The sequence below is a fragment of the Castor canadensis genome, chromosome 8, assembly GCF_047511655.1.
Source record: "Castor canadensis chromosome 8, mCasCan1.hap1v2, whole genome shotgun sequence".
Taxonomy (NCBI): Eukaryota; Metazoa; Chordata; class Mammalia; order Rodentia; family Castoridae; genus Castor; species Castor canadensis.
This window is the reverse complement of record NC_133393.1, coordinates 81,524,557-81,547,861: the sequence shown is the minus strand read 5'-3', so window position 1 is coordinate 81,547,861 and position 23,305 is coordinate 81,524,557. Positions and strand designations below refer to the sequence as shown.

General features: G+C 34.3%; 1 protein-coding gene across 14 annotated transcripts in view; it reads right to left on the bottom strand.

Annotated features, from left to right (window-relative positions):
- The window catches only part of Tmem117 (transmembrane protein 117), a 554,639-nt gene that overhangs the window by 160,798 nt on the left and 370,536 nt on the right, over window positions 1-23,305 (bottom strand). For all 14 annotated transcript variants that reach the window (XR_012450820.1, XM_074083197.1, XM_074083195.1 and 11 more), the window contains one exon: window positions 10,239-10,398. Coding sequence is in view for 13 of the 14 variants with exons in the window: in XM_074083197.1 (XP_073939298.1) it covers window positions 10,239-10,398 (160 nt within the window). In the remaining variant the exon portion in view is untranslated. The remainder of the gene's footprint in view (window positions 1-10,238; window positions 10,399-23,305) is intronic.

The following is a 23,305-nucleotide window of genomic DNA, read 5'->3' as shown; positions in this document are numbered from 1 at the left end:
CTGCTTCAATTTCACTGCATGTAATAGCACTATTTAGGTGGTTAATATCTTCTTGGTTCAATTTTGGTTAGTTGTATGTGTCTAAGAATTTATCCATTTCATCTAGATTTTCCAGTTGGCTTGAATAAAAGTTTTCAAAGTACTCTCTAATGATTCTGTCGATTTTGTTAGTATTTGTAGTTATGTCCACTTTTTCATGTCTGATTTTATTAATTTGGGCTTTCTCCCTCTTCCATTTTGTCATTTTGGCTAAGCCTTTGTTGATCTTGTTAATCTTTTCAAAGAACTAACTTTTTTGTTTCATTGATTCTTTGTGCAGTTTGTTTGGTTTTGATCTCATTGCTCTTGGCCCTGATCTTTATTATTTCTCTCCATCTGCTGGTTTTGGGTTTGGTTTGTTCTTGTTTTTCTAGGAGCTTAAGGTACATCATTAGATTGTTTATTTGAGACGTCTTTGTTTTTTTAATGTGGGCACTTATAGCTATAAATTTTCCACTTAGCATGGCATTTGCTATGTCCCACAGATTCTGGTAGATTGTATTTTTATTTTCATTGGATTTTAGGAACTTTTTGATTTCTTCCCTTATTACTTCAGTCACCCATTTGTTTTTCAGCAGTGTGTTTTTCAATCTCCATTAGTTTGAATGTTTTCTGGGGTTTCTTTTGTTGTTGAGTTCTAGTTTTATTCCATGTGATCTGATATGATACAGGGGGTTATTTCAATTTTCTTGAATTTGTTGAAACTTGCTTTGTATCCTAAAATATGATCTATTTTAGAAAAAGTTCTAAGAGCTGCAGAAAAGAATTTGCCTAGATGTTGGGTGAAATACTGTGTAGATATCAACCATGTCTATTTGGTCTAATGGGTAGAGTAGCTCTGAAGTGTCTTTGTTGATCTTTTGTCTGGATGACCTACCAGTGACAGAGAGGTATTCAGGTCTCCCACTATCACCATCTTAGTCTATCTGTGCTTTTAGGGCCATTAGAGTTTTTTTTAATGTAGATGGGTGCCCCGGATTTGATGCATATATGCTAAGGACTGATATTTCCTCTTGATGAATTGTTCCTTTCATTAATATGAAGTCACCTTCATTGTCTCCTCTGATTGATTTTAGCCTGAAGTCTACTTTGTCAGATATGAGTATAGCTACTCTTGGCTGTTTATATGGGGCCCATTTGCTTGGAAAACTTTTTTCTACCCCTTTGACTCTAAGCCAGTGTTTCTTTTCTTTTTTTCTTTTTTTTAAGTGAGATGAGTCTTTTGTAAGCAACATATGTTTGGGTCTGTTTTTTAACCCAATTTGCTATTCAATGTCTTTTGATTGAGGCATTGAGACAATTTATATTCAGTGTTAAAACTGATAGGTGTTTGTTTACAGTCATTTTTATTCCCTTGTTGTTTAGTTGTAACTCTTTCTTGTTTATTGGTCTGCTTGCTCAGATGGGTTTATTCTTTTTTCAGTCTTCCTGTCTCACTCTAGTTGCTTAGGTTCATTCCTTTGTTTCTCATCTCATTCAGCAAAATTGTTATGACAAAACTGCAATGCACTGTTTAAATAAGAGCTGGGTGGGAATACAACAATTATTAAAACATATCCTCTTCTCAGTCAGCTTGTACATAGGTACCCAGGCAATAGGCAGATATGCAAATAATTTACAAGAAAGAGAAATAGTGGAAAGATATATCAACAATCTGGGGATTTACCAACTCTTGTTCTCTGAATCTTTCTTCTTTTCAATAGTCTCTCCTCTAGATAGCTCTGGCATCACCGTGGTGCACATAAATCTAAGATGTTACAAACTTCTGCACACACAAATCCGTATATATGCAAATATACTTATATCTATGTAGAAATAAAGATGTCTGTTGAATCTTTGACCTACTCTCCAATTATCTTTTTCTTCTTTTTTAAAATATTAATTTTTAGTTGAAAATTATAATTCTGTATATTTATGGGATATGATGCAATGTTATGATATACATATACATTATAGAATGATTAAATCAAGATCATGAACATATTCATCACTTCACAAACTCACCAATCCTTTATGGTGACATTTAAAAATTCACTTTTTAGAGCAATTTTGGAATATATAATATATTATTATTAACTACATCCACCATACTGTGCAATAGATCACCAAAACTTGCTCCTCCTGTATAACTGAAGCTTTATATATTTCCTCCAATGTCTTTCCCTCTCCACATTCCACACTTAATACCTTGCCATTCCTGGAGCTCTGTATGCCCAAATCCAAACTCCTTGTGTCTATTTTCATATTACCTATTTCAGCACATTTCTTGGCTTTAGTCAAAAGCTCCATTATATAATACATTACTTAAAATACTTTTTTGTACTTTATTTTTAAACTTATTTTTATTACCATATGTTAACTGTACAAAGTGGTTTCATTATGGTATTTCCATACATTCATAAAGGTATATATAAATTCATATACTTTGGTAAAATTTACCCCCTATATTACTCTTTCTTATCTCCCTCCTTCCTTTCTTAAACAATTTTTCATGGCTTTCATTATTACATTTTCATACATGTGTATGAAGTACTTTGATCATATTAACCCCACCATACACACTTACCTTCTCTTTTTGCCCTCCCTACTTTCACTGGTTCTTATTCCCACATGGTCCCTGAATTTTGCACTCATGTCACTTTTTTAAAGTTCATATTCTACATATGAGAAAGAATATGCAATATTGTCTTTCTCAGTCCAGTCCAACTTATTTTGCTTAATATGATGATTTACAGTTCCTTCCATTTCCTGGCAAATGACATAATTTCATTCTTTTTAATTGCTGAGTAAAACTCCACTATGTGCATATACCACATTTTCTTTTTCCATTCATTAGTTGATGTACACCTTGGATGATTCCAAAGTTTGGCTATTGTGAATAATACTGCTATATACATGGGTGTGTAGGTATCTTCACTGTATGCTAATTTGCATTCCCTTAAATATATACTGAGAGTGGTTTAGCAGGAGCATAAGATAGGTCTAATTTTTGTTCTTTGAGGGACCTCCATAATAATTTCCGTAATGGTTGTACTAATTTACATCCCCACCAATAATGTGTAAGAGCTCCTTTCCTCCTGCATCTTTGGAAGCAATTATTGTTTATTTTTTTGATGATAGCCTTCTGACTAGGGTGAGAAAGAAGCTCATTGTCATCTTGATTTGCTTTTCCTTTATGGGTAAGAATGTTGAACATTCTTTCACAAATTTATTGGACATTTGTACTTCTTTTGAGGACTGTCTGCTCAATAATTTGACTATTTACTGATTGAATTATTTGTGGGTTTTGTATTTAATTTTTAGACCCCTTTATATTCTGGATCTTAATCCTTTATCTGATAAATAGCTAGCAAAGATTTTTTTTTGCCATTATATAGGCTGTCTCTTCATTCTGGTAAATGTTTCCTTTGATATGCAGAAACTTTTGAATTTGATATAATCTGTTTGTCAATTGTAGCTCTTATTTCCTGAGCAATTGAAATCCTATTCAGAAAGGCATTATCTCTGCCTATATTTTCAAGGGTTTTCCTTTAGTAGTTTTGGACTTTCAGGTGTTACTTTTAGTTCTTTGATCTATTTTGAATTAATTTTTGTACAGGGGGAGGGATAGGGATCTAGTATCAGTCTTCTACTTGTGGACATCCAGTTTTCTGAGCACTAAAAGAGGTTGTCTTTTCTTCAGTGGCTCCTTATCAAAGAGTAGATGGATATACCTGTGTGGTTTTATTTCTGGGGCTCCTATTCTATTCCATGGTTTACATGTGTGTTTTTGTATATGCAGTTTTTCTTACTATGGGTCTGAATATAAGTTGAAGTCAGGTATGTTATCTCCAGCATTGCTTCTTTTCTCAGTATTGCTTTAACTATTCAGTGTCTTTTTTTAACTTCCATATGAATTTTTGGATTGATTTTTCTATTTCTAGGAAAAATTAAATTGGAATTTTATGAGGATTGTATTGAATATGTAGATTGCTTTCAGATAGCCATTTTAACAATATTAGTTATATAGTAGCATATTTAGTTAGCAAACATTTTAAAGTATAAATGATATTATAAGTATCCTGCAAGATCATGTACAAAGACAGAAGTATATAAAAGTAATATATGACTTCTACTTTGAGGAGCTCACCAAATGACAACTTAAATAGTCATAATTAATGATGCTATAATAGTCATCTCATGTAACTCTTCTTTCATTCCAGCATATGCATAAGCAAATCCTGTTATTTCCATTTTCAAATAATACATTCCTTGTGTTCATTTCTATTGCCATTACCCTATTGAGGTCCCTAACACTATTTACAAGTTGTCATACTCACCATGCAAGCTTGATTTCCTGCTTTTAGTATCCTTCCTTCTAAATCATTCTTCAACTTTTTTTTTTTTTGTGGTACTGGGGCTTGAACTCAAGGTCTTCACCTTGAGCCACTCCACCAGCCCTTTTTAGTGAAGGTTTTTTTTTTTTTTTTTTTTGATGGAGTCTTGCAAACTATTTGCCTAGGGTTGGCTTCAAACCATGGTGATCCTCCTAATCTCTGTCTCCTGAGTAGCTAGGATTACAGACATGAGTCACTGGCACCCGGCTCATTCTTCAACTTTTAAGGAAAACTTTCTCAGGACAACCATTAGTTACTAGCACTTGTTGCTCAGAACTCTAATTACTCATCACTGTCTTTAGGTTAAAGTCCAACTGCTTCAAAGAGCTTTTCAAGCCCTTTGGTAAATGTGGCTTCAGTCCATTTCTGCAGACTTACATGGTAATAGAACTCATGTACAACATTAGCATTCTCACTCATTGTTGGGTATAGTTAACATTTTTGTAACATTTAACTATATTCCAGCACAGTTCTATGCAACTCTGAGCCACGACCAAGTGTATAAGGTAGATACTGGTACTAGCCTAGGTTAGTTAAGTACCCATTCTCAGAATCACACAGCTAGTAAACGCAGAGCCAGGATGGGAACTATTGAAGTTGGATTCCACAGCCAATACTCATAACCTTCTTGCTTTAACATCCAGATGATAGTAGGTAACTAATCATGATTGGCTTAGGGCTCTACTAACTCATAGCTATGAAAGTGTACAATGTCTCCATACTTACCCATAAATTCATAGAAATTCACCTTCCCATGACTGCTTCTGCTACCTCATGGGCACTTGTTAAACAGCTATTGCTAAATTACATTGATCCAGTTATAAAATTCAAGTTTTTTTCTCTCTCTTGTTAATTGTACAAAGGGGTTTCATTGTGATATTTCCATACATGCATATAATGTGCTTTCATCAAATTCACCCCCTCTATTACTCTTTACTCTATTACCTTTTTTTAATCTCCCCTTTGTAAACAGTTTTTAATGTGTTTCATTATTCTATTTTCATACATGCATATGAAGTATCTAAATTATCTTCATGCCCCACTTCACTCTCTCCTTTCATCCTCCCCACTCCTGCTTGTTCCAAAAATTCAAGTTTTTTAATCTTCTCTAACAATACCTTAACTTAGAGTCCCTTATGAAGAATGAATTGAAACTTCACAACACAACTCCATCAATCTCCATGCTCACTGTCACTGCCTAATCTTTCCCCTCCACTCCCATATCCACACCCACTGGAGAATTTTACTGGTTACTCAACTCATCCTTATCTATAACCATCTCATCTGTCTGATTTCCCACACCTCTTTATCATCTCTCTCCTCTTCCTCTTCTCCTCTCCTTTGTTTTCTTCCCTCTTTCACTGTCCCCCTTCTTCTCCTGTCTAGTGAAAAAAAAAGCAGATAATTTTCTTTATCTTATGAAGACAGACTTCCTCTCTATGCAAGCCTTCATGCCAGGCACACTAGCTCCTGCGAGGGTAGAGAGCATGAAGTTAGAAAATGGCAAGAGTACCAATGTTCCCCTTCCCCCTCCACCAAAGAATTCATCTAAAGATAATTTTCCTAAAATTATCAACTCTCCTACTCATAGTTCTCTAATTCAACTATGAATTTCTCTGTTCAACTACAAACTCCTGTAGACTGTGCTTTACAGATCTTTGAACTCCTTTCTCACCCCTCCTCCATCTGCAGCACCTAATGCATTTAACAAATGTTTCTGAATTTAATGGGGAAAATAACTGAATACGTACCTTGATGATTATACTACTATTCCCAGCTGGAAAAAACATTCTTGTTCATTGATCCTTGCTTTCAAATTCTAGCTGCTCTTCTGTTCTCATCTCTTTTTTCAAATTTTCCCCTTCTACTCTTGTCAACATTGATCTTCCTTTAATGAACTCCTGTGACACTTTTCTTCCTTGCCTACTCTATGACACATATTTTTAACTCATATATCTTAGATATATATTTTCCTTAACCTAGCAGGGACAGTAGGAGGTGGTACATACTGTATTACTTGTGAAAGAAATACAATATGAAATGACATATCTATAAGCACTAAATAGAATGTGGGATGAAATATTCCTAAGAAGGATGTTTTCTTTACATTTTACTTCTTGTGTTCTACAGTACACTGATCTCTGTGAGTCATGTTGCATTTTTTTGGCCTCTGTTTATGCCTTAGTTCTGGTGATTTCACTAAAATCACAGAAGAATATAATAGGACAAATAGCTTTAACAATAAATGAATGAAAATACTATTTCATGAATACCCATAAAAATAATTGTACCTTCTCATTTATAATCAGCTTGCTAATTTTGTTAAAAATAAAATCTTTATAGAAATGGCATCAAATTCTTATGGTTGGGGTTATAGCTCAGTGATACAGTGTGTGTTTACTCTAATGAGAGTACTTGGCAATCCCTGGCAACACACACACACACACACACACACGCACACTTAAATAAATCAATAAAACAATTCCAACAGTATTTTTAATTTTTTAAGTCTACCATTACAGTACCTTTCTATAGTATAAGTGGAATTTTCCTCCAAATATAAAAGAGCAAATTGCTGTTAAATCACTTAACTAATTCCAATGAGTACAGGCCTTTAAACAGACACCAATGTCTCCATTTCCAATAACTTTATTATTTGTAAATTCTTCTTTTATCTGGAATATGTGAATTTGAGATTAATTGGATTACAGTTTAATTGGTTATGGATCTGTTAGAACTTTTGTATCATATATTTTTAAGTGTCTTAAATACATGTGCTTTCTGGAGCTATGTCTCCTTAAATTAACTTCCTTACTATATTGACCAGTTCCGGAACTTCTACGTGGTGCTCATGAAGGAGCACACAGTTGTCATGAGACTCAGTGCTGAACATTCAATTATGGATCCTCATCTATCAGCTATTACTGTGGGCCAACTCCTGCCTACACAAGGTACTGCATTAGGGAAGTTCCAGGGATACAAGGATGTAAAATATATAGCAAAAGTGCTGAGGAGGAAGTAATCACACTGCTTCAATGAAGGGGGACTTGAAATGGTCTTCAAAGGCAGGAGTTAGATGAGTAGAGCAATACAGACATAATCTAGAACAGCCTGGGAATGAAAGCAGTCTGTGGTCAAGAGCAAAGTAGCCAGCCTTTACTCTGGGCTACAGCTGTAGCATGGAGCCACAAAAGAAAACAGAACCAGGGCCAGATAATGGAGGGCACTGAGAGAGCTCCTGCAATCTGGACTTTATTGGACATGAAGAGTCACTGAAAATATTTTGGGTTGAGAAGTGACACGTATAACATGCTATTTCTGATTAGAAAGTTATGAGGGCAAGTTAAAAAGGGCATATGGTAGAAAGGGACATCTAGAGGCAGAAAGTTCCATGGATTATAATACTACAGAAGACAGTCTGAACTGAAATGGTGGCAAAGAAATGAGGTGGAAGGATTGAGATATAAGAGACAGAAAAAGATGAGCCAGTAGGCCTGGCTAGTCTCCTTGGTGTCAGGAATGAACAATGGAGTTGAGAGATACAACTGTTGGGGATCCTTTTCAATTCCCCTTTACATTATATATTTCTTTGTTTGATTTTTGAGACCCAAACACTCCCCTTCTTTTTTGGACTTGCACTCCACCTCCCAGCCACCAACCCTGACCCAGCAGTTCAAGGATGGGCAGAGGACATTCCAGACTCTGCAGTCCCTTCCTAGGGAATATGGAATTAATGTAGTCACTTTTCAAAGTGTCCCTTTCCTTCCATATGAACTGGAAAACTAAGGAAGTTGCTTTGCAGGACAAGAAAAACAGAAAGCATAAGTGACAAACAAATATGGGAAATAATGGAAATATTATTTCCATAATGGGAAATAATGGAAAATAAAGGGAGGATCAGGGTTTCCTGTTACTCTTCAGTCTCTGCTTTCAAGTGTCCCTTGAGGCAACTGCATCCTTCCTCTTGACATGTGTAGGATGTCCTTACAATGTAGAAATACAGTCCCCCTTTGATTAAGATGCATTGGCAGGACTAGTGCTACTTGTAGTAGAAATGGCCCAAGCTAATAGATACGTCAACATGAACTCTCCATCTTTAATCAGTTGGTCTCTGGCTGCTCTCTGAAAAGATCAGCCCCTTACTGACTCCCTACATTTTTATGCCTTTTGTTAATTTAGAATGTCTTTCCCAGTCCAGTCCTATTGACTCTACCTGCATAAATCCTGGCTATCTATCCATCTATCTTTATTAAGTGCTTTTGAAATTAATCCATGATTCTGTAAATTGTAATATATTTTCCTACTTGAAGTCTCTGGTTGTAGTAAACTTATTTGGAAGAGTACTTAAAGTTTTCACAAATAGTGTCAAAGGTAGGGGATTTAATGGTCTATCAGGGAAGGTACGTTCTCATATAAATAAATTTAAGCAAATTCAAGAAGATAATAATCTACTTGGCTTCTAATAGCTTTGAATTTAAGATGGGCTTAGAGAGGTATCAGTGAGCCATTTAACCAAAGTAGAAATTAACATTTGGAAGTATATTAGTAAGGAGATGGAAGATGATAAAATTTGCCTTTATACTAGTAGTGCATGATATGTTATTGCATAAGTACTATAAATTAAATTTGGAGTTCTCCCGAGGAAATCCTGTGGCTAGTAAGAGACAGATCTGGAACCTGTCAATGCTGTCTCATTCCAAGTCCAGGGCTTTTATCACTGTGCTAAGCTGTCTCACAGGAAATAAAGAAAGAAATGCATCCATTTTTAGATGAGACAAAACTTTTCAATTTTATGTCTTCAAATAATTTTAAGCTGTAATGTAGGCTAAAATAGCATCCATTAAAACTAGTTATAAGTACCATCTTGAACCTAATGCCCAGAATATATTATATATCAAAACAAAACAAAAAAGCTATTGTTCTCTTTTGAGAAAATACAGAATAGCTCTCATAAATGTCCCTCTTTGTCTCTAGAAGTAAGAAAACCGACCTGGTATCCCCAAAATCTTGCATAAATTTAAAGTACAATGGAGACTCCATTCCCTTTGACAATGGTAGCCTTTATTCTGGTGACTTATAGTGCCTCAGAAGGGGGAGAGCCAAAATTGCCTTATGATAGGAATAAGAAAATGTCTAGTAAATGGATGGACATTTAATGGGCAAGATAAAGCACCAAGAAATAGCTTTTATCTCTTTCTGCCCCCCCTGGAAAGAATATTCCTAAAACTTCAAACATTCTCATCAGAAGATTACACGAGTAACGCTGATTATTGTGATGCTATTATACAAAAAAAATGTGTTGTTAAGCAGGGCAGAAATATTGTTTACATGAAAGTGGAATGATCTCTGGTGAATACTAAAAGAAAGTGATAATTTACATAACCAGAAAAAGCAGTTTTACATCACTCCATTTCAATTGCTATAAAATCCTAAGTTGCTTTGACAGTTGCTTTTTCTTGCTTTGTTAGCTTTATATCATTCTTGTCTTTCTAGCTTTCCATTTACTAAATGACAGATTTTTTTTTTGTTTTTGTTTGTGTCTTCCCCCTCCCCCCGAAAATATTACCATCCTGTATTGTTTCTAGGGCCCCACCTTTCAATGTTCATAAAATGAATTTTTTGTGCCCCCTCCCAAAAAAGCTCAGATGGCTTTTCCTCCTAGTAAAATTGCTTAAAATATGATCAGAAAACCATTAATAGCAACTGTAAACTGTACACTTCTCTAGTTTTATGGAGTCTGTAGCCCAGCCTATAGTGTTTGTTATTCTGAGAACAAAGCATAGACCAGCTTTGGTGAGAAGGGGGAAATGCCAAGGAACTTACCTGCATCACAATAAGGAGGTCAAAGACCAAGATGAAAGAAGCGAGGAATGCTCTGGAAACTTCATCACTAGGCAAAAATCCCCGATTCAACTTGTCCCAGCTGATCCAGTCAGTAGTGATGACAAGTACCACCACAGAAGTCAGAGTAAAAAGAACCGTCCTGCAAGGAACAAGACAAACACTTATTACATTCAGATATAAGAATTTAGATGCTTAAGAGTGCATATTATCTGTGCTGTATTAAATGTCTACCAAACACCTACACTAAGACATATTCACCAAAAGGAGATGAAAAAAAGATGTAAATTAAGTGCTTTATTTCAAAAGCAACTAAAAAATGTTATGATAGCATTTCTTCCAAAATTTTCCCAAATGAACATCAAGATAATGAATATGAAACAAATAATTAACATCAAAAATATTACAAATAACCTTGGTTAGTGTGATAAGTGTCTCAAAGAGAACACTGGCGTGTAGCTCTCATTAAATGTACAATGATTAACTGAGGGAGCATTTATGTGCATGCAAATGCAAAAGGCAGGTGTTGAAAGGATGAGTCCTTGGATTCTCTATCCTCTTACAGAAGAGAAGGATAGTTCAACCTGTTTCATGGTCAAACTCATGGTTCGATGAGCTCATTAGAATTACTTCTGAATAACAAGTGTAGTCTCTTCCCTCACAGGACACATATTATAGAAAGCTGATGGCTTAATGACCATTTTCCATCTCAGTCATACATTTCTTGTTATAATATTCTAGGAACCTGACATTTTCTCTTTTATCTATCTCTGTAATCCCCATAGAATCTTGCATAATTATTCACAAATGGAATTCAATGAGTATTTGTTGAAATTAAGACTTTTTATGAAATAAAAAAAGTACCCAAATAAGTCTCTAATATAAACCTTAAAAATAGATCTGAAATGTGGGTGGTAGAAATTTAATCTGCCAGATAATTGTCCAGAATGTTATTAAGCCTCTGCATTCATAGCTAAATTGGTATCAGGATATTATTTGGAATTTTGAAAAGGAAAGAACAATTATTCTGAAATAAATTTAATTAGAAAGAAAGAAGTAAAAGAAAAAGAAATAGAAAAAAGAAGGAAAAGAAAACAGGTGAATAATATGGATGTAGAATAAAACCATAGAAGAACACACACTCATTTTGTCACTTAATGAGCTATAGTGGCTGTTTAATGTCTTAATTAACAACCTAAAACCAGTAATATGAATCTTTCTAGAAGTCTCCTTTTTGATAGTATAAAGCATAGAGCTCTAAACCAAAAAATTTGGTTTCTTTCGCACAGCTTTCCATTTGGAACAAGTTAAACCTTGGTATAATGGATGTAATGAAATTATCCCTAGACTTTTTCTCCCAATGAATAGAAAGTATATATTTCTTAGTTACATTATTTTTTGATGTTTTGTTATTTATTTATTTTTGAATTTTATTGTTTTTACATTTTAGATACATTATTTTTTAAAAGAACCTAACTCATGACCTCCAAAATAGAAATTACATATTGTCTCCTACTACTGCTTACTGTTTAGGATACCTTTAGTCATAGAAATTCAAATGGATTAATTGAGCTTGGAAGAAATCCTAGGTTATTGTAATTCAACAGAAATTATATAATCAAACACAAGAACAGTTGGATATTTTTCTCTGTTTTGTCAATTTGTTTTCACTTTTTAAGTATGTAAAGTTTTAAGTAAATCTGAGTGAAATTATCTTTTATTTTTCCAACAAGGACTAAAACAACTTCCACGAAGAACACATGAATATAGACTACTTCATGGCACTTTTTGGGTAGTAATGATACTTTTTCACCACTCAACTTTTCAAACATATTTCCTACAGGATACCATAGTTATATACACTCCCTCAGGATTCACTGGTAGGGATATATAGGGTGGTTAATAACTGAGTGTCCCAATTTTATCAAGTTCCCTCTTCTTTGCCTCCATATCCTCCTTCACAGGACTCCTCATCTCCCTGCTATCTGGCACTACCTGGTTAATCTCTGGTGAAGCAAAAGTACTTCAGCACTTCACTCTTGGTCTTTGTGGCCAGTTGTCTGATCTATTGGTCAGAGTCAGTGGCCTGTAGATCAACATTTTTTAAATCATCATTACATTTCCCCCAAATATCTAGAAATGCTTCTGTTAAAATAGTTGATTAAACAAAAATTAATATTCTAATGCTAACTGATACTATTATAGTTAAATACTCATTGACAGGCACATTCTTTTGCCATCAAAAATCAGGGCATTTGGAGTAAATGCTGAGTAATTAGAAACTTCATCTATCTATTACAAGACTTGTAAAGGAATTATTCTTGGAGTAGCATTTTATTAAGTATCATTTCTGACCACAATGGAATGAAATTAGAAATCAATAACAGAAGGAATTTGGGGAAATTTATCAACATCTAGAAAATTAAAGGTCAAAGAAGAAATAAAAAGCAAAATGAAAAAGAATCTTGAGACAGATGAAAATGGAAAGAAAACATATAGGATGAATCAAAAGCAGTTCTAACAGAGACACTTATAGCAATAATTGCCTTCATTGAGACAAAATGAAGATTTCAAATAAACAACCTAACTTTACATCTCAGGGGCCTAGAAAAAGAAGAACTCATGAAGCCTAATGTTAGCAGAAGGAAGGAAATAATAAAGATTGGAGCACAAATAAATAAAATAGAAAGTGTAAAAAGAATAGAAAGCATTAACAAAACTAAGGCTATTTTTTTAAAAACTGACAAACCTTTAGATAAAGAAAGGAAAAAAAGGATCAAATAAAATTACAAATGAAAAAAGGAGTCATTACAATTATAATTGACTCCACAGAAATACAAAAGATCATAAGAGAGTACTACAAACAAGAGTAAGACAAGTTGGATAAGTTGAAACAAATAAATAAATTCCTAGAAGCATACAACCTATCAAGACTGAATCGTGTAAGGGCAAAAATAGTTTCTGCCTGGAAGCGAGGAGGTGGGGGGGATAGGGAGTGGAGGGGGAAGAAAGAGGGCAGGGGGAAGGGGAGAGAAATGACCCAAATATTGTATCATGAAGAAATAGAAAATATGAATAGACAAATAAGTAAATGATTGGTAATCAAAAAAATCCAAACAAAGAAAAGATCAGGACCGGATGGCTTCACAGGTGAATTACACAATGTAATTAAGAATTATAATCATTATGTCTCAAAATCACCCAAGAGAAGGAAATACTTCCAAACTCATTTTACAAGGCAAGCATTATCTTGATACCAAGACAAACCAAAAAATGCAAGTTACAGGAAATATTCCTAATGAACATATGTGCAAAAATTCTCAACAGACTATTAGCAAACTAAGTCAACTTCATTAAAAGGATCACATGCTGTGATCAAGTGGGATTTATCCCTGGGATACAAGAAGGTTTCAACATAGACAAGTCAATAAATAGTATATAATACATTAAAAGAATGAAGGATTGAAATTATGATCATTTCAATAGATGTGGAAGAATCATTTGACAAAGCTCAACATCTTTTCACAATAAAAACTATTGACAAATAAGGCATACAAATAAGTTATATGTCACTTAACCATGGAGACACATTCTGAAAACTGCTTGTTTGTGCAAAAATCAGAGTGTAATCACACAAGCTTAAATGGTACAGCTTACTACATACCTAGGCTATATGATATATACCATAATTTATGTGGTTCATCATTGGCAGAAATGTTATCATGTGGAATATGATTATGGAAGGAATATACCTCAACAGAACTAGACCACACATGATAAGCTCACAGCTTGCATCATATCACTGGTGAAAAGCTGAAGGCTTTTTCCTGCAATTCAGGAACAAGACAAAGATGCTTATTCTCACCACTTCCATTCAGCATAGTACTTGGAATTCTGGCCAAAGGAAGTAGACAAGAAAAACAAACAAAGGATATCCAAATAAGAAAAGAAGAAGCTACACTATTTGTTTTCAGATAACACTACCTTACTTAAAGAAACCCTAAAGATTCCACGAAAAAAACTGTTTGTGCTAATAAATAATTTGCTGGATATGAAATCAACATATAAAAATCAGCTGTGTTTCTATTCACAAACAAGATATTTGACAAAGAAATCAAGAAAACAATCTTATTTACAAAAGAAACAGAACAAACCACTTTGATAATAGATTTAACCAAGAAAGTAAAATATCTGTACACTGAAAACCATAATACATTGATGAAAAAAATTGAAAAGGACACAAATAAATGGAAAGATATCCTGTGTTTATGGATTTGAAGAAAGAATATTGTTAAAATTATCTATATACACCCAAATTGATCTACAGATTCATTATAATTCCTATAAAGACACCATTAGCATTATTGACAGAATAGAAAAAACAATCTGAAAATTCACATGTAACAATAAAAGATCCTGTGCTGGGAAAAGTGGTTATCTGTCTGCAGGAAACTGAAACTAGGTCCATGCCTATCACCCTGTACTAGTATCAATTCAAAGTATATTAAGGACCTCAATATCAGACACAAAACTCTGAAATTACTACAGGAAAGTGCAGGGAATACCCTGGAAACAATAGGCACAGGCAGGGTATTCCTCAATATAACTCCTGCAACCCAGCAACTAAGAGAAAGGATGGGCAAATAGGACTACATGAAATTAAAAATCCTTTGTACAACACAAGAAATGGTCTCTAAATTGAAGAGAACACCCACAGAAGTGGGAGAATATATTTGCTGACTATACATCAGACAAAGGACTGAATATACAGGGAGCTCAAAAAACTAAACTCCCCAAATCAATGAATCAATAAAGAAGTGGGCAACAAAACTAAAAAGGACTTTTTCAAAGGAAGAAGTCCAAATAGCAAAAAGACACATGAAAAAATGCTCACCATCTCTGGCCATAAAGGAAATGCAAATCAAAGCCACACTAAGATTCCATCTCACTCCTTTTAGAAGAGCTATCATCAAAAACACCACCACCAACAAATGTTGGAGAGGGTGTAGGGGAAAAAAGTAACCCTCATACACTGCTGGTGGGAATGTAAGCTAGTGCAACCACTTTGGAAAACAATATGGAGGCTTCTTAAAAAACCAAACATAGATTTGCCATATGATCCAGCAATCCCACTCCTAGGGATAAACCCAAAGGAACGTGAATCAAGTTATTACAAAGGCACCTGCACACCCATGTTTATTGCAGTACTATTCACAATAGCTAAGCTATGGAAACAGCCAAGATGCCCCACTACCAATGCATGGAATAAGAAAATGCGGTATTTATGCATAATGGAATTTTATTCAGCCACAAAGAGGAATGAAATTCTGGCATCCACAAGTAAATGGATGGAACTGGAGAATATCATCTTAAGCAAAGTTAGCCAGGCTCAGAAGGCCAAAAATCATATGTTCACCCTAATATGCAGATTATAGATCTAAAACAAATGTGGTAATATTATTGGACATGGGTCACACACTAAGGGGAGAATGTGCATGGGAGAAATAGAGAAAGGGAAGGAAACCTAACACTTGAAAGGGTTTCATGTGCCCACTGTAGAGGAGCTAATAAAGTAATCATAACTGGCAGAGGCCACTATGGGAAGATGACCAGGAAGTAGTGAAGAGGTCTGGTAGAGATGAACCAAGGTGAGTTGTAATACACAAGTGCATGGAAGCAATACTAGGAATCTCTCTGTATAGCTATCTTTATCTCAAACTACCAAAAATGCTAGGTCTTTCTTATCATCTCCTATGTTTTCTCTTCAACAAAATTGGAGACGAAGAGGGCAGAACAGGTTCTGCCTGAAAGCAGTGGGGAGGGGAAGAAGGAGGGGAGGAGGGACGGAGGAGGGGTCAAGGGGCAGGGGGTGGTCCAAACAATGTATACACATATGAATAAATGTAAAAACAATTTAAAAATATGAAAACATCACACTTTCTGATTTCAAATTATATTACAGTGTTAGAAGGAGAGGAAATAAGGAAAGGGAGTAGGAGGGTGAATATGATGCAAATATTATGTATTCATGTATAAAAATGGAAAAATGAGACCTGTTGAAACTATTCCAGGAATGGGGGTATGAGGGATAAAGGAGAATGATGGGGGGGGTGATTCAACTCTGATATATTGTAAAAACTTTTGTAAATGTCACAATGTACCCCAAGTACAACAATAATATAATTAAAAATGTAACATAAAAAATTATATTATAAAACTAAAACAAGCAAGATTGTATAAAAACAGATAAAACAGACCAATAGATAAAAGAAATAAAAATCCCTAAAATAAGTCTACACATACAAGTCAACAAATTTTTGACAAGATGACCAAGTATACACAATGTGAGCAGGATAATTTTTCCAATCAATAGCATTGGAAAAAAAATTCACATACAAAAGAATGAAATTAAATACTTATCCTACATCATATGCAAAAATTAACACAAAATGATTAAAAACTTGAATATAATGAAATGCCTGAAACCATAAAAAAATCATACAAGAAAACAAGGGAAAACTCTTCAACATTGGTTCAACATTGGTCTTGGCAGTAACTTTTTGGATATGATAACAAAAGCACAGGGAACAAAGGCAAACAGGTGAGATTGCATCAAACTTGCAAACTTGTACAGAGCAAAACACACAATCAACAAAATAAAAATGTAACCTATGAATAACTGAGAAGGGGTTAATATTCAAAGCATATCAGTAACTCAATAGAGAAAAAATCAAATAACCCAATGAGTAAAGGACCTCATAGACATTTCTCAAAAGAAGACATACAAATGGCCAACAGATATATTAAGAAATTCAACATTACTAATAATGAGTGAAAATCTCTGTACATCTATTTGGATGGCTATCAATAAAAAGACAAGAGATAGAGTTGGGTGTGGTAGCTCACTCTATAATTCCAGCTACTCAGGAGGCAGAGATCAGGGGGATTATGGTTCAAGGAAAGCTGGGACAAAAATGTTTGTGAGATCCTCATCTCAACCAATAAGGTAAGCATGGTGTTTGCCTGTCATCCCAGCTAGGAGGAGGTAAAAAGAGGAGGGTGGTGGTCTAGATTGACTACAGTAAAAATATGAGACCTTGTTTTAAAAATAACAAAAGCAAATAGGTTGGGGATGTTGCTCAAGTGGTAGAACACCTGCCTAGCAAACACAAGGCCTTGAGTTCAACTTCCCTCCCCCAAAAGATAGTTGGTAAGGATGTGAAGAAAAGGGAACGCATACACACTGTTGGTGGGACTGTGAATAGGTACATTCTAGAAACAGTGGGGGCAAAATGGAGGAATGTTGGCCAAAGGGCACAAAGTTTTAATTATAAAAGAATTCTGGGTATTACGATATAGCATGATGATTGTTGTTAAATTTACTGCAGTGTTTACTTGGAATTTGTTAAGATAGTAAATAGAGAGTCCTTACAACACACACACACATACACACATAGGCATGCATGTACATACAAATAGTAACATGTTTGATTATGTCAATTACTTTTATTGAGATAATCATTCTACTATGTATAAGGATGTCATCTCATATATTCCTTGAATATGCACAATTTTTACTTGTTAAGTATAACTAAGCTGGAAGAAAGGAGTTATTCTAATTCATGCTGAAATAGTCTTACTATGAATAAAAAGTTCACTAAAATAGATCCTCAAATTCTTGTTAAAATTTAGTGAGTAAATTGCCAATTAGAATTTAGCATAATGCTCTTTATGTGACAGATTTGAGGCCAAATCAGTACCTATTCACTTCTTGAATGTTTATTTGATGTATTTCATTTATCCAACTGTTTTGCTAGCTTTATTATGTGCCTCCATTTTAACAAAGGGTTTTGCTATAGAGCTCAAGAAATGGTTACTGGTAACATTTTATTACTCCAGTGAGAAATTAAAGGAGGTATTCTGCCCTATATTTAATATTTAATACTACAAAAGGAATAAAAATGGCAATCATTAAATATGAATGCAGGCAGCTCAAAGAAAGAGGCCGTAAAAAAAGTCTCAAGAGAATGGAAAAAAGAAAAGAAAATGGAGCCCCAAACACATTTATTGGTCAAGCCATCTCCAAGGTCATATTTAATGTTTTACATATTTACATGTGTATATATACATATAAATAAATATCACATACACTTTCATATACATATATATGTATATCTGCAGATGTAAATGTATTTGCAAGTGGCTACATGACACTTGTAACCAGCACTGATAGTGATTCACACAAATTAACTTGTATATGTATATCACAACCAATTTTCACCACCCCTCCTTTACAGGTACAGAAATTGAGTCACACAAAATTTAAATAACATAGCTATAACAAATACTTCATAAGTTATGTATAAGAGAGAACTGATATGAGATGTCTCAAACACAGGTTGAGGCATGATAGTCTGTGTCATATCCCTTGTAAGGCACTGCCTCTCAAATAAAAGCATTTGAATATCACTCTCTTGTTACCATATAGCTAGAATTCACTCGCTTTACTTTTTCACTGTAAGTACAGCATTGGAAAATTGTCACCTTAAAGTGCTCTGTATTGAAAAGTAAAACAGGAGAGACTGACAGGTACGGATAGGAAACAGTTCAAAAGAGTAGTCTTGTGGCAGTGGAAATGGAACCTCATGGATACTAGCAATAGCACAACATCTTTGGGATTTTATTTATTCAATACAGTTAAAAAGAAAGATGTTTACTCTGGACCATGAATATTGGGGAGTTCCAGCATCTCTCTTTAAGTAGCATCCAATTAAACAATTATCTAGATTATTTTCCTTTCAGACTGTAGCCAGTGCCAGAACGACATACTGGCTCATCAATTCCACTCTCTCTGGTTTCTGGCCACCAGTCAAATGGAAAGAACTCATACATAATTATCTGCTTGAGTGGTTAGTCTCTTCACTTTCATAATTTTAAGTTTCCAGTTAGTTTGTGTCTTCTTTTCCAATTGTCGCTAATACCTCTTTTATTCATAGCAATTAGAATGTGAGGCCGAGAAGGGTTAATGGAGCTGTCCTAACGCAATGGTTCCCAATGTGGATGTGCAGGCTAGGCTCTGGGGAACCACAGAGTTGATGTTAAAGAAGGGTGGATTTACATATGTACTGACAGTTGTTGTTGAAGTGAAGAAATAAAATGCTTCTAGGGAGATTAAGGCATTTGTCTGCCAGTGACACAGCGAAGGAGAATTTAGATTGATGGACACTGAGTAATGACTTACATTTGTTATAGGCCACTTTTGCTTTTCAGCCAAAATATCTGAAGAAATTCTCAAAAATTTAATATTATTTTGATCTCAACTGCTGGAAATATCCTCATCTTATAACCTACTCAAATATCTATGATATGTGGAGATTAGAGACACAGTAGTGGATGTAAATAAATCCAGATCATCTCCCAAACATAGCTTAATCCATAATCTTACCTTCTCTTTCATCCCAACGTCTGGATCTTAAAATATGAGCTTTTGTTTTAAGTATCTGAATTTTTTAATAGTTTTCTTTCATTCATAACCTCCGTAAGGCAGACTTACTGAGTTGTCAAACAGCCTGAAGGCAGGCATTAAATCAAGAGACAGAAGAATTGGCATTAGGTTTGAAAAATCCACAAAAGGCTCACTCATTTAGAGTTAACTGTCATGTGATCTTCTTTTGATTAAACCAGGTAGCAGGAATGTATGGAATCACCTAATGAAAATATGTTGAGTTGAACAAAACTGCCAACATTTTATCATTTTCACTCTACTAAAAATAGAAATTTCATGTGATCCAACATAATAAAGGCACTTTTGTTTTGATATGCTAGCCATTATTCGTGTTCTAAAATGTTTATAATCTTTGATTCCAGTCATGAATATCTTATTCCTTTCTGATTATTCTGCATAATTATCACGATCTTAAAGGAAGTAAAAACCATTAGTTTCTTTCTAGAATATTCATGTTAAAATGTTGGAACTCAACCAAAATAAGTCAAATCATTTCATAGTTTCTCACTGAAAAATAAAACATCTGTGAATACTATTTAAAATGAATGGTTTAATGTTACCAGTATAATAAAAGAACACATAAATTGAGATATAGTGTCATATTTCAAAGTGATAAATACATAATATAAAATGTGGCATGGTAATAGAATTTAAAATTATTTCATACCATAATTTCTAACTATGTTGTTTATAAGAAAAAAAAATAAAGCCAGCAGGCATAAATAGAATACTTTCTTTCACTTTTTACTGAAGAAGCAGGAGCCTGTTCAAGCATACAGTCCCCCTCAGAACACTAAGTACCAGCACACTGAAGTCACAGATGGCCAGGAGAGGATGCCAACACTTTTCATTTTGCTTGTTTTAATCATCGATGTTGCCACTGCAACTCTGCAAGAAAAACAGTCACTGTGTGTCCTCAAGTTGGTTCATCTCAAAATATGTGTGCTCCCTGGGTCCCACAGCCCAGCTGATAAAGTCAAGGCTGGCCTCAGAAGGAGCAAACTTCTGGTCTCCTGCTCTTGAGACTAGGAAGAACCACAGGAGCACAAAGGTAATGTTTGCCAAGTGACCTAGTGAAAGAGTGCAGTTTCTTCATATGGCTTTCATTAAGTAAATGCTACTGCCAGTAACTGGCCAACCTGAACACATTTGTTAAGATAGGATCCCCAAGAAAGGAGATGTGGTTATTAACTCATCTTGTTTGTGGCTCTATTGGGATCTGGAAGCTATAAAGGAAATTGTTAGACTCTAATGTTGTCCATTAAAGTATAAATTTATGTGTTATTTATCTTTGTATCTTTCTATTACTTTACCAGGAGAAGTGACCTGAGCACAGCAGGAGCTCAAAAATCACTGAACAAATTGAAATGATGAAATAATTTGGTAACTCTCATTCCTGAAAGGCCATAAAAGAGATGTCTGAAAAGTTATCTCTGTCTTGCAGTATTTGGCCACACACATGGCAATTTATATGAACAGTGCCCTGGCATCCTACTGTATGTAAACAATGCCTCTGAAGTTCTGCAGTGAGACCCTGGGCATTGGCAACTTGATATAAAAGACAACAAATGGAAAAAACCATGTTTCTTCTAGTGGATTGAATTCCCCTACATGTGTCTGAGGGATGTTAGTTATTTGTTCAGGGGCACTTAAAAGTAACTTATAGGTATAGGGTATAGTTAGTCTTTGTCAGAAGGGACTATTTTAGTTCCTTTGTGTTTCACAGATTTAAGTGCAGAGTAAAGCATGTGTTAGGAAAAATAATACCTCCTGGACTGGCTATGTCATTCATGACTGATTAGCAATGACTGACACATTATTGGAGCTTAATACATAGTTGAATGCATAAATTCATCTACTTAATTTGGGACAGAAAATGCTCATCCTTTATTTCTCATCAGGCTGAAATACTACTGTAATTTATGGTACTTCCTGAACTGTTTACAGAAGAATGAGGCCTGTGCAATGCAAAATTAGGTTAGAGGGACCAGATATGCATGTTAATCCTGTGTATCTCTTTGCAAACTCACCAGTCTGATGTTTCTTCCGGTGAATTACCTTGTACATACTAAATAATTCACCAATTTAAAGAGAAACAATAAACTGTACTCTGCTAATCATTATCCCATGTATAAAATATTACTGCAGATTTGGAAATAAAGCTATTAATCAAGAAATGGTGATAGATATTAACTACAGATAATGCCAACAAGAACAACATTATTGTTTATTTAATGAAAATAAAATGGTAATTACGATACTCCAAGCATAGCCTTGACTTTTAAAAAAAACGGGAAGTGGAAAGTGGAAAGTTTAAACTAAACATACCAAATTACATGCTTTTGTTGTTTAATTTGGTTTTTAAAAAATGAAAAAGAAAAATGGTCAAATAGGGAATGAGAGGAAAAAGGGCATGTTTTAGTTGATTTTAAAAATAGGATGAATTTATACACTTAGCTAATGAAAAAAGTCTCATATTATGTGACTTTGATGAGGCCAAGATGTCTACATAAATCAAAACCAAGGATTAGAGTATATCTTCAGTTTCATCTCAAACATCTTTTGAAGAAGATATATCACCAGGAGATTCCATCAGGAAAAATATTTTCATACCTACCCATAAGTACTCTCAGCAGAAAGATCTTTTCATGTACATGGGCACATGTTATAATGGTGAGAAAATAGGCATTAAAAACATCAAATCTTTGGTTAAGAAAGAAAACTTTAAAATGTACAACAGGAACAGAAATATTCCCTAAGAAGATACAAAAGTATTAAAAGTAGTTATGTTATTTGAAAGATCAAAAATTAGTACTAGGATATGTAAAAGAAACATTACTGTTATATTCAAAGGGAAATGATTTTAAAAGCCATCAAAGGCATTATTGCTGTTAAGATATGTATTTTTTCTCTTGGGAATTTATGAAGACTGATTTATTTAAGATTAATTCAAGACAAATTGGAAAAAGAAAACACCACTACCCTGAAAACTAAGAGAAAAATCATGATAACACTAGTTATCAGAGGACCGCCTCATAACTTTGATTTAATTAAGAATTGATTGATGTCGTTTTAGAGGAAGATCATCAACCTTGTGTGAAAAATACAATGGTGAATTTTGAAGCTATATAAACAGTATAATTCCATCAGCATTTAGAAAGCCTCTTATTAGAAAATGTTATTTCAGGTAATGTAAAAGATTAAATTGCTTTTTAAATGTGGAAATTATACTGTTATATATCCATAAGCACAAAGCATTCAAGAAACATTTATTGAATTCACTATGCCAACACTACATTGTGGTGACATAGGAATATCTCAGCCCTTTAGGTACTTGTTACCAGTTGAAGAAGGCCAGTGTATATACAAATTATCATACTCAAAGTTAGATTACAAACCATGATGCTATTAAAGTTTCTAGGAATACCTGATTTACCTTTATTCAGGTCAAAGGTTTTCTGGGAGGTTTAATAAAGTCGGACTTAAAAGATGGATAAATTTCTATACTAGAATGGATTTTTGGAGGCAAAAAGGGCAAATTTGA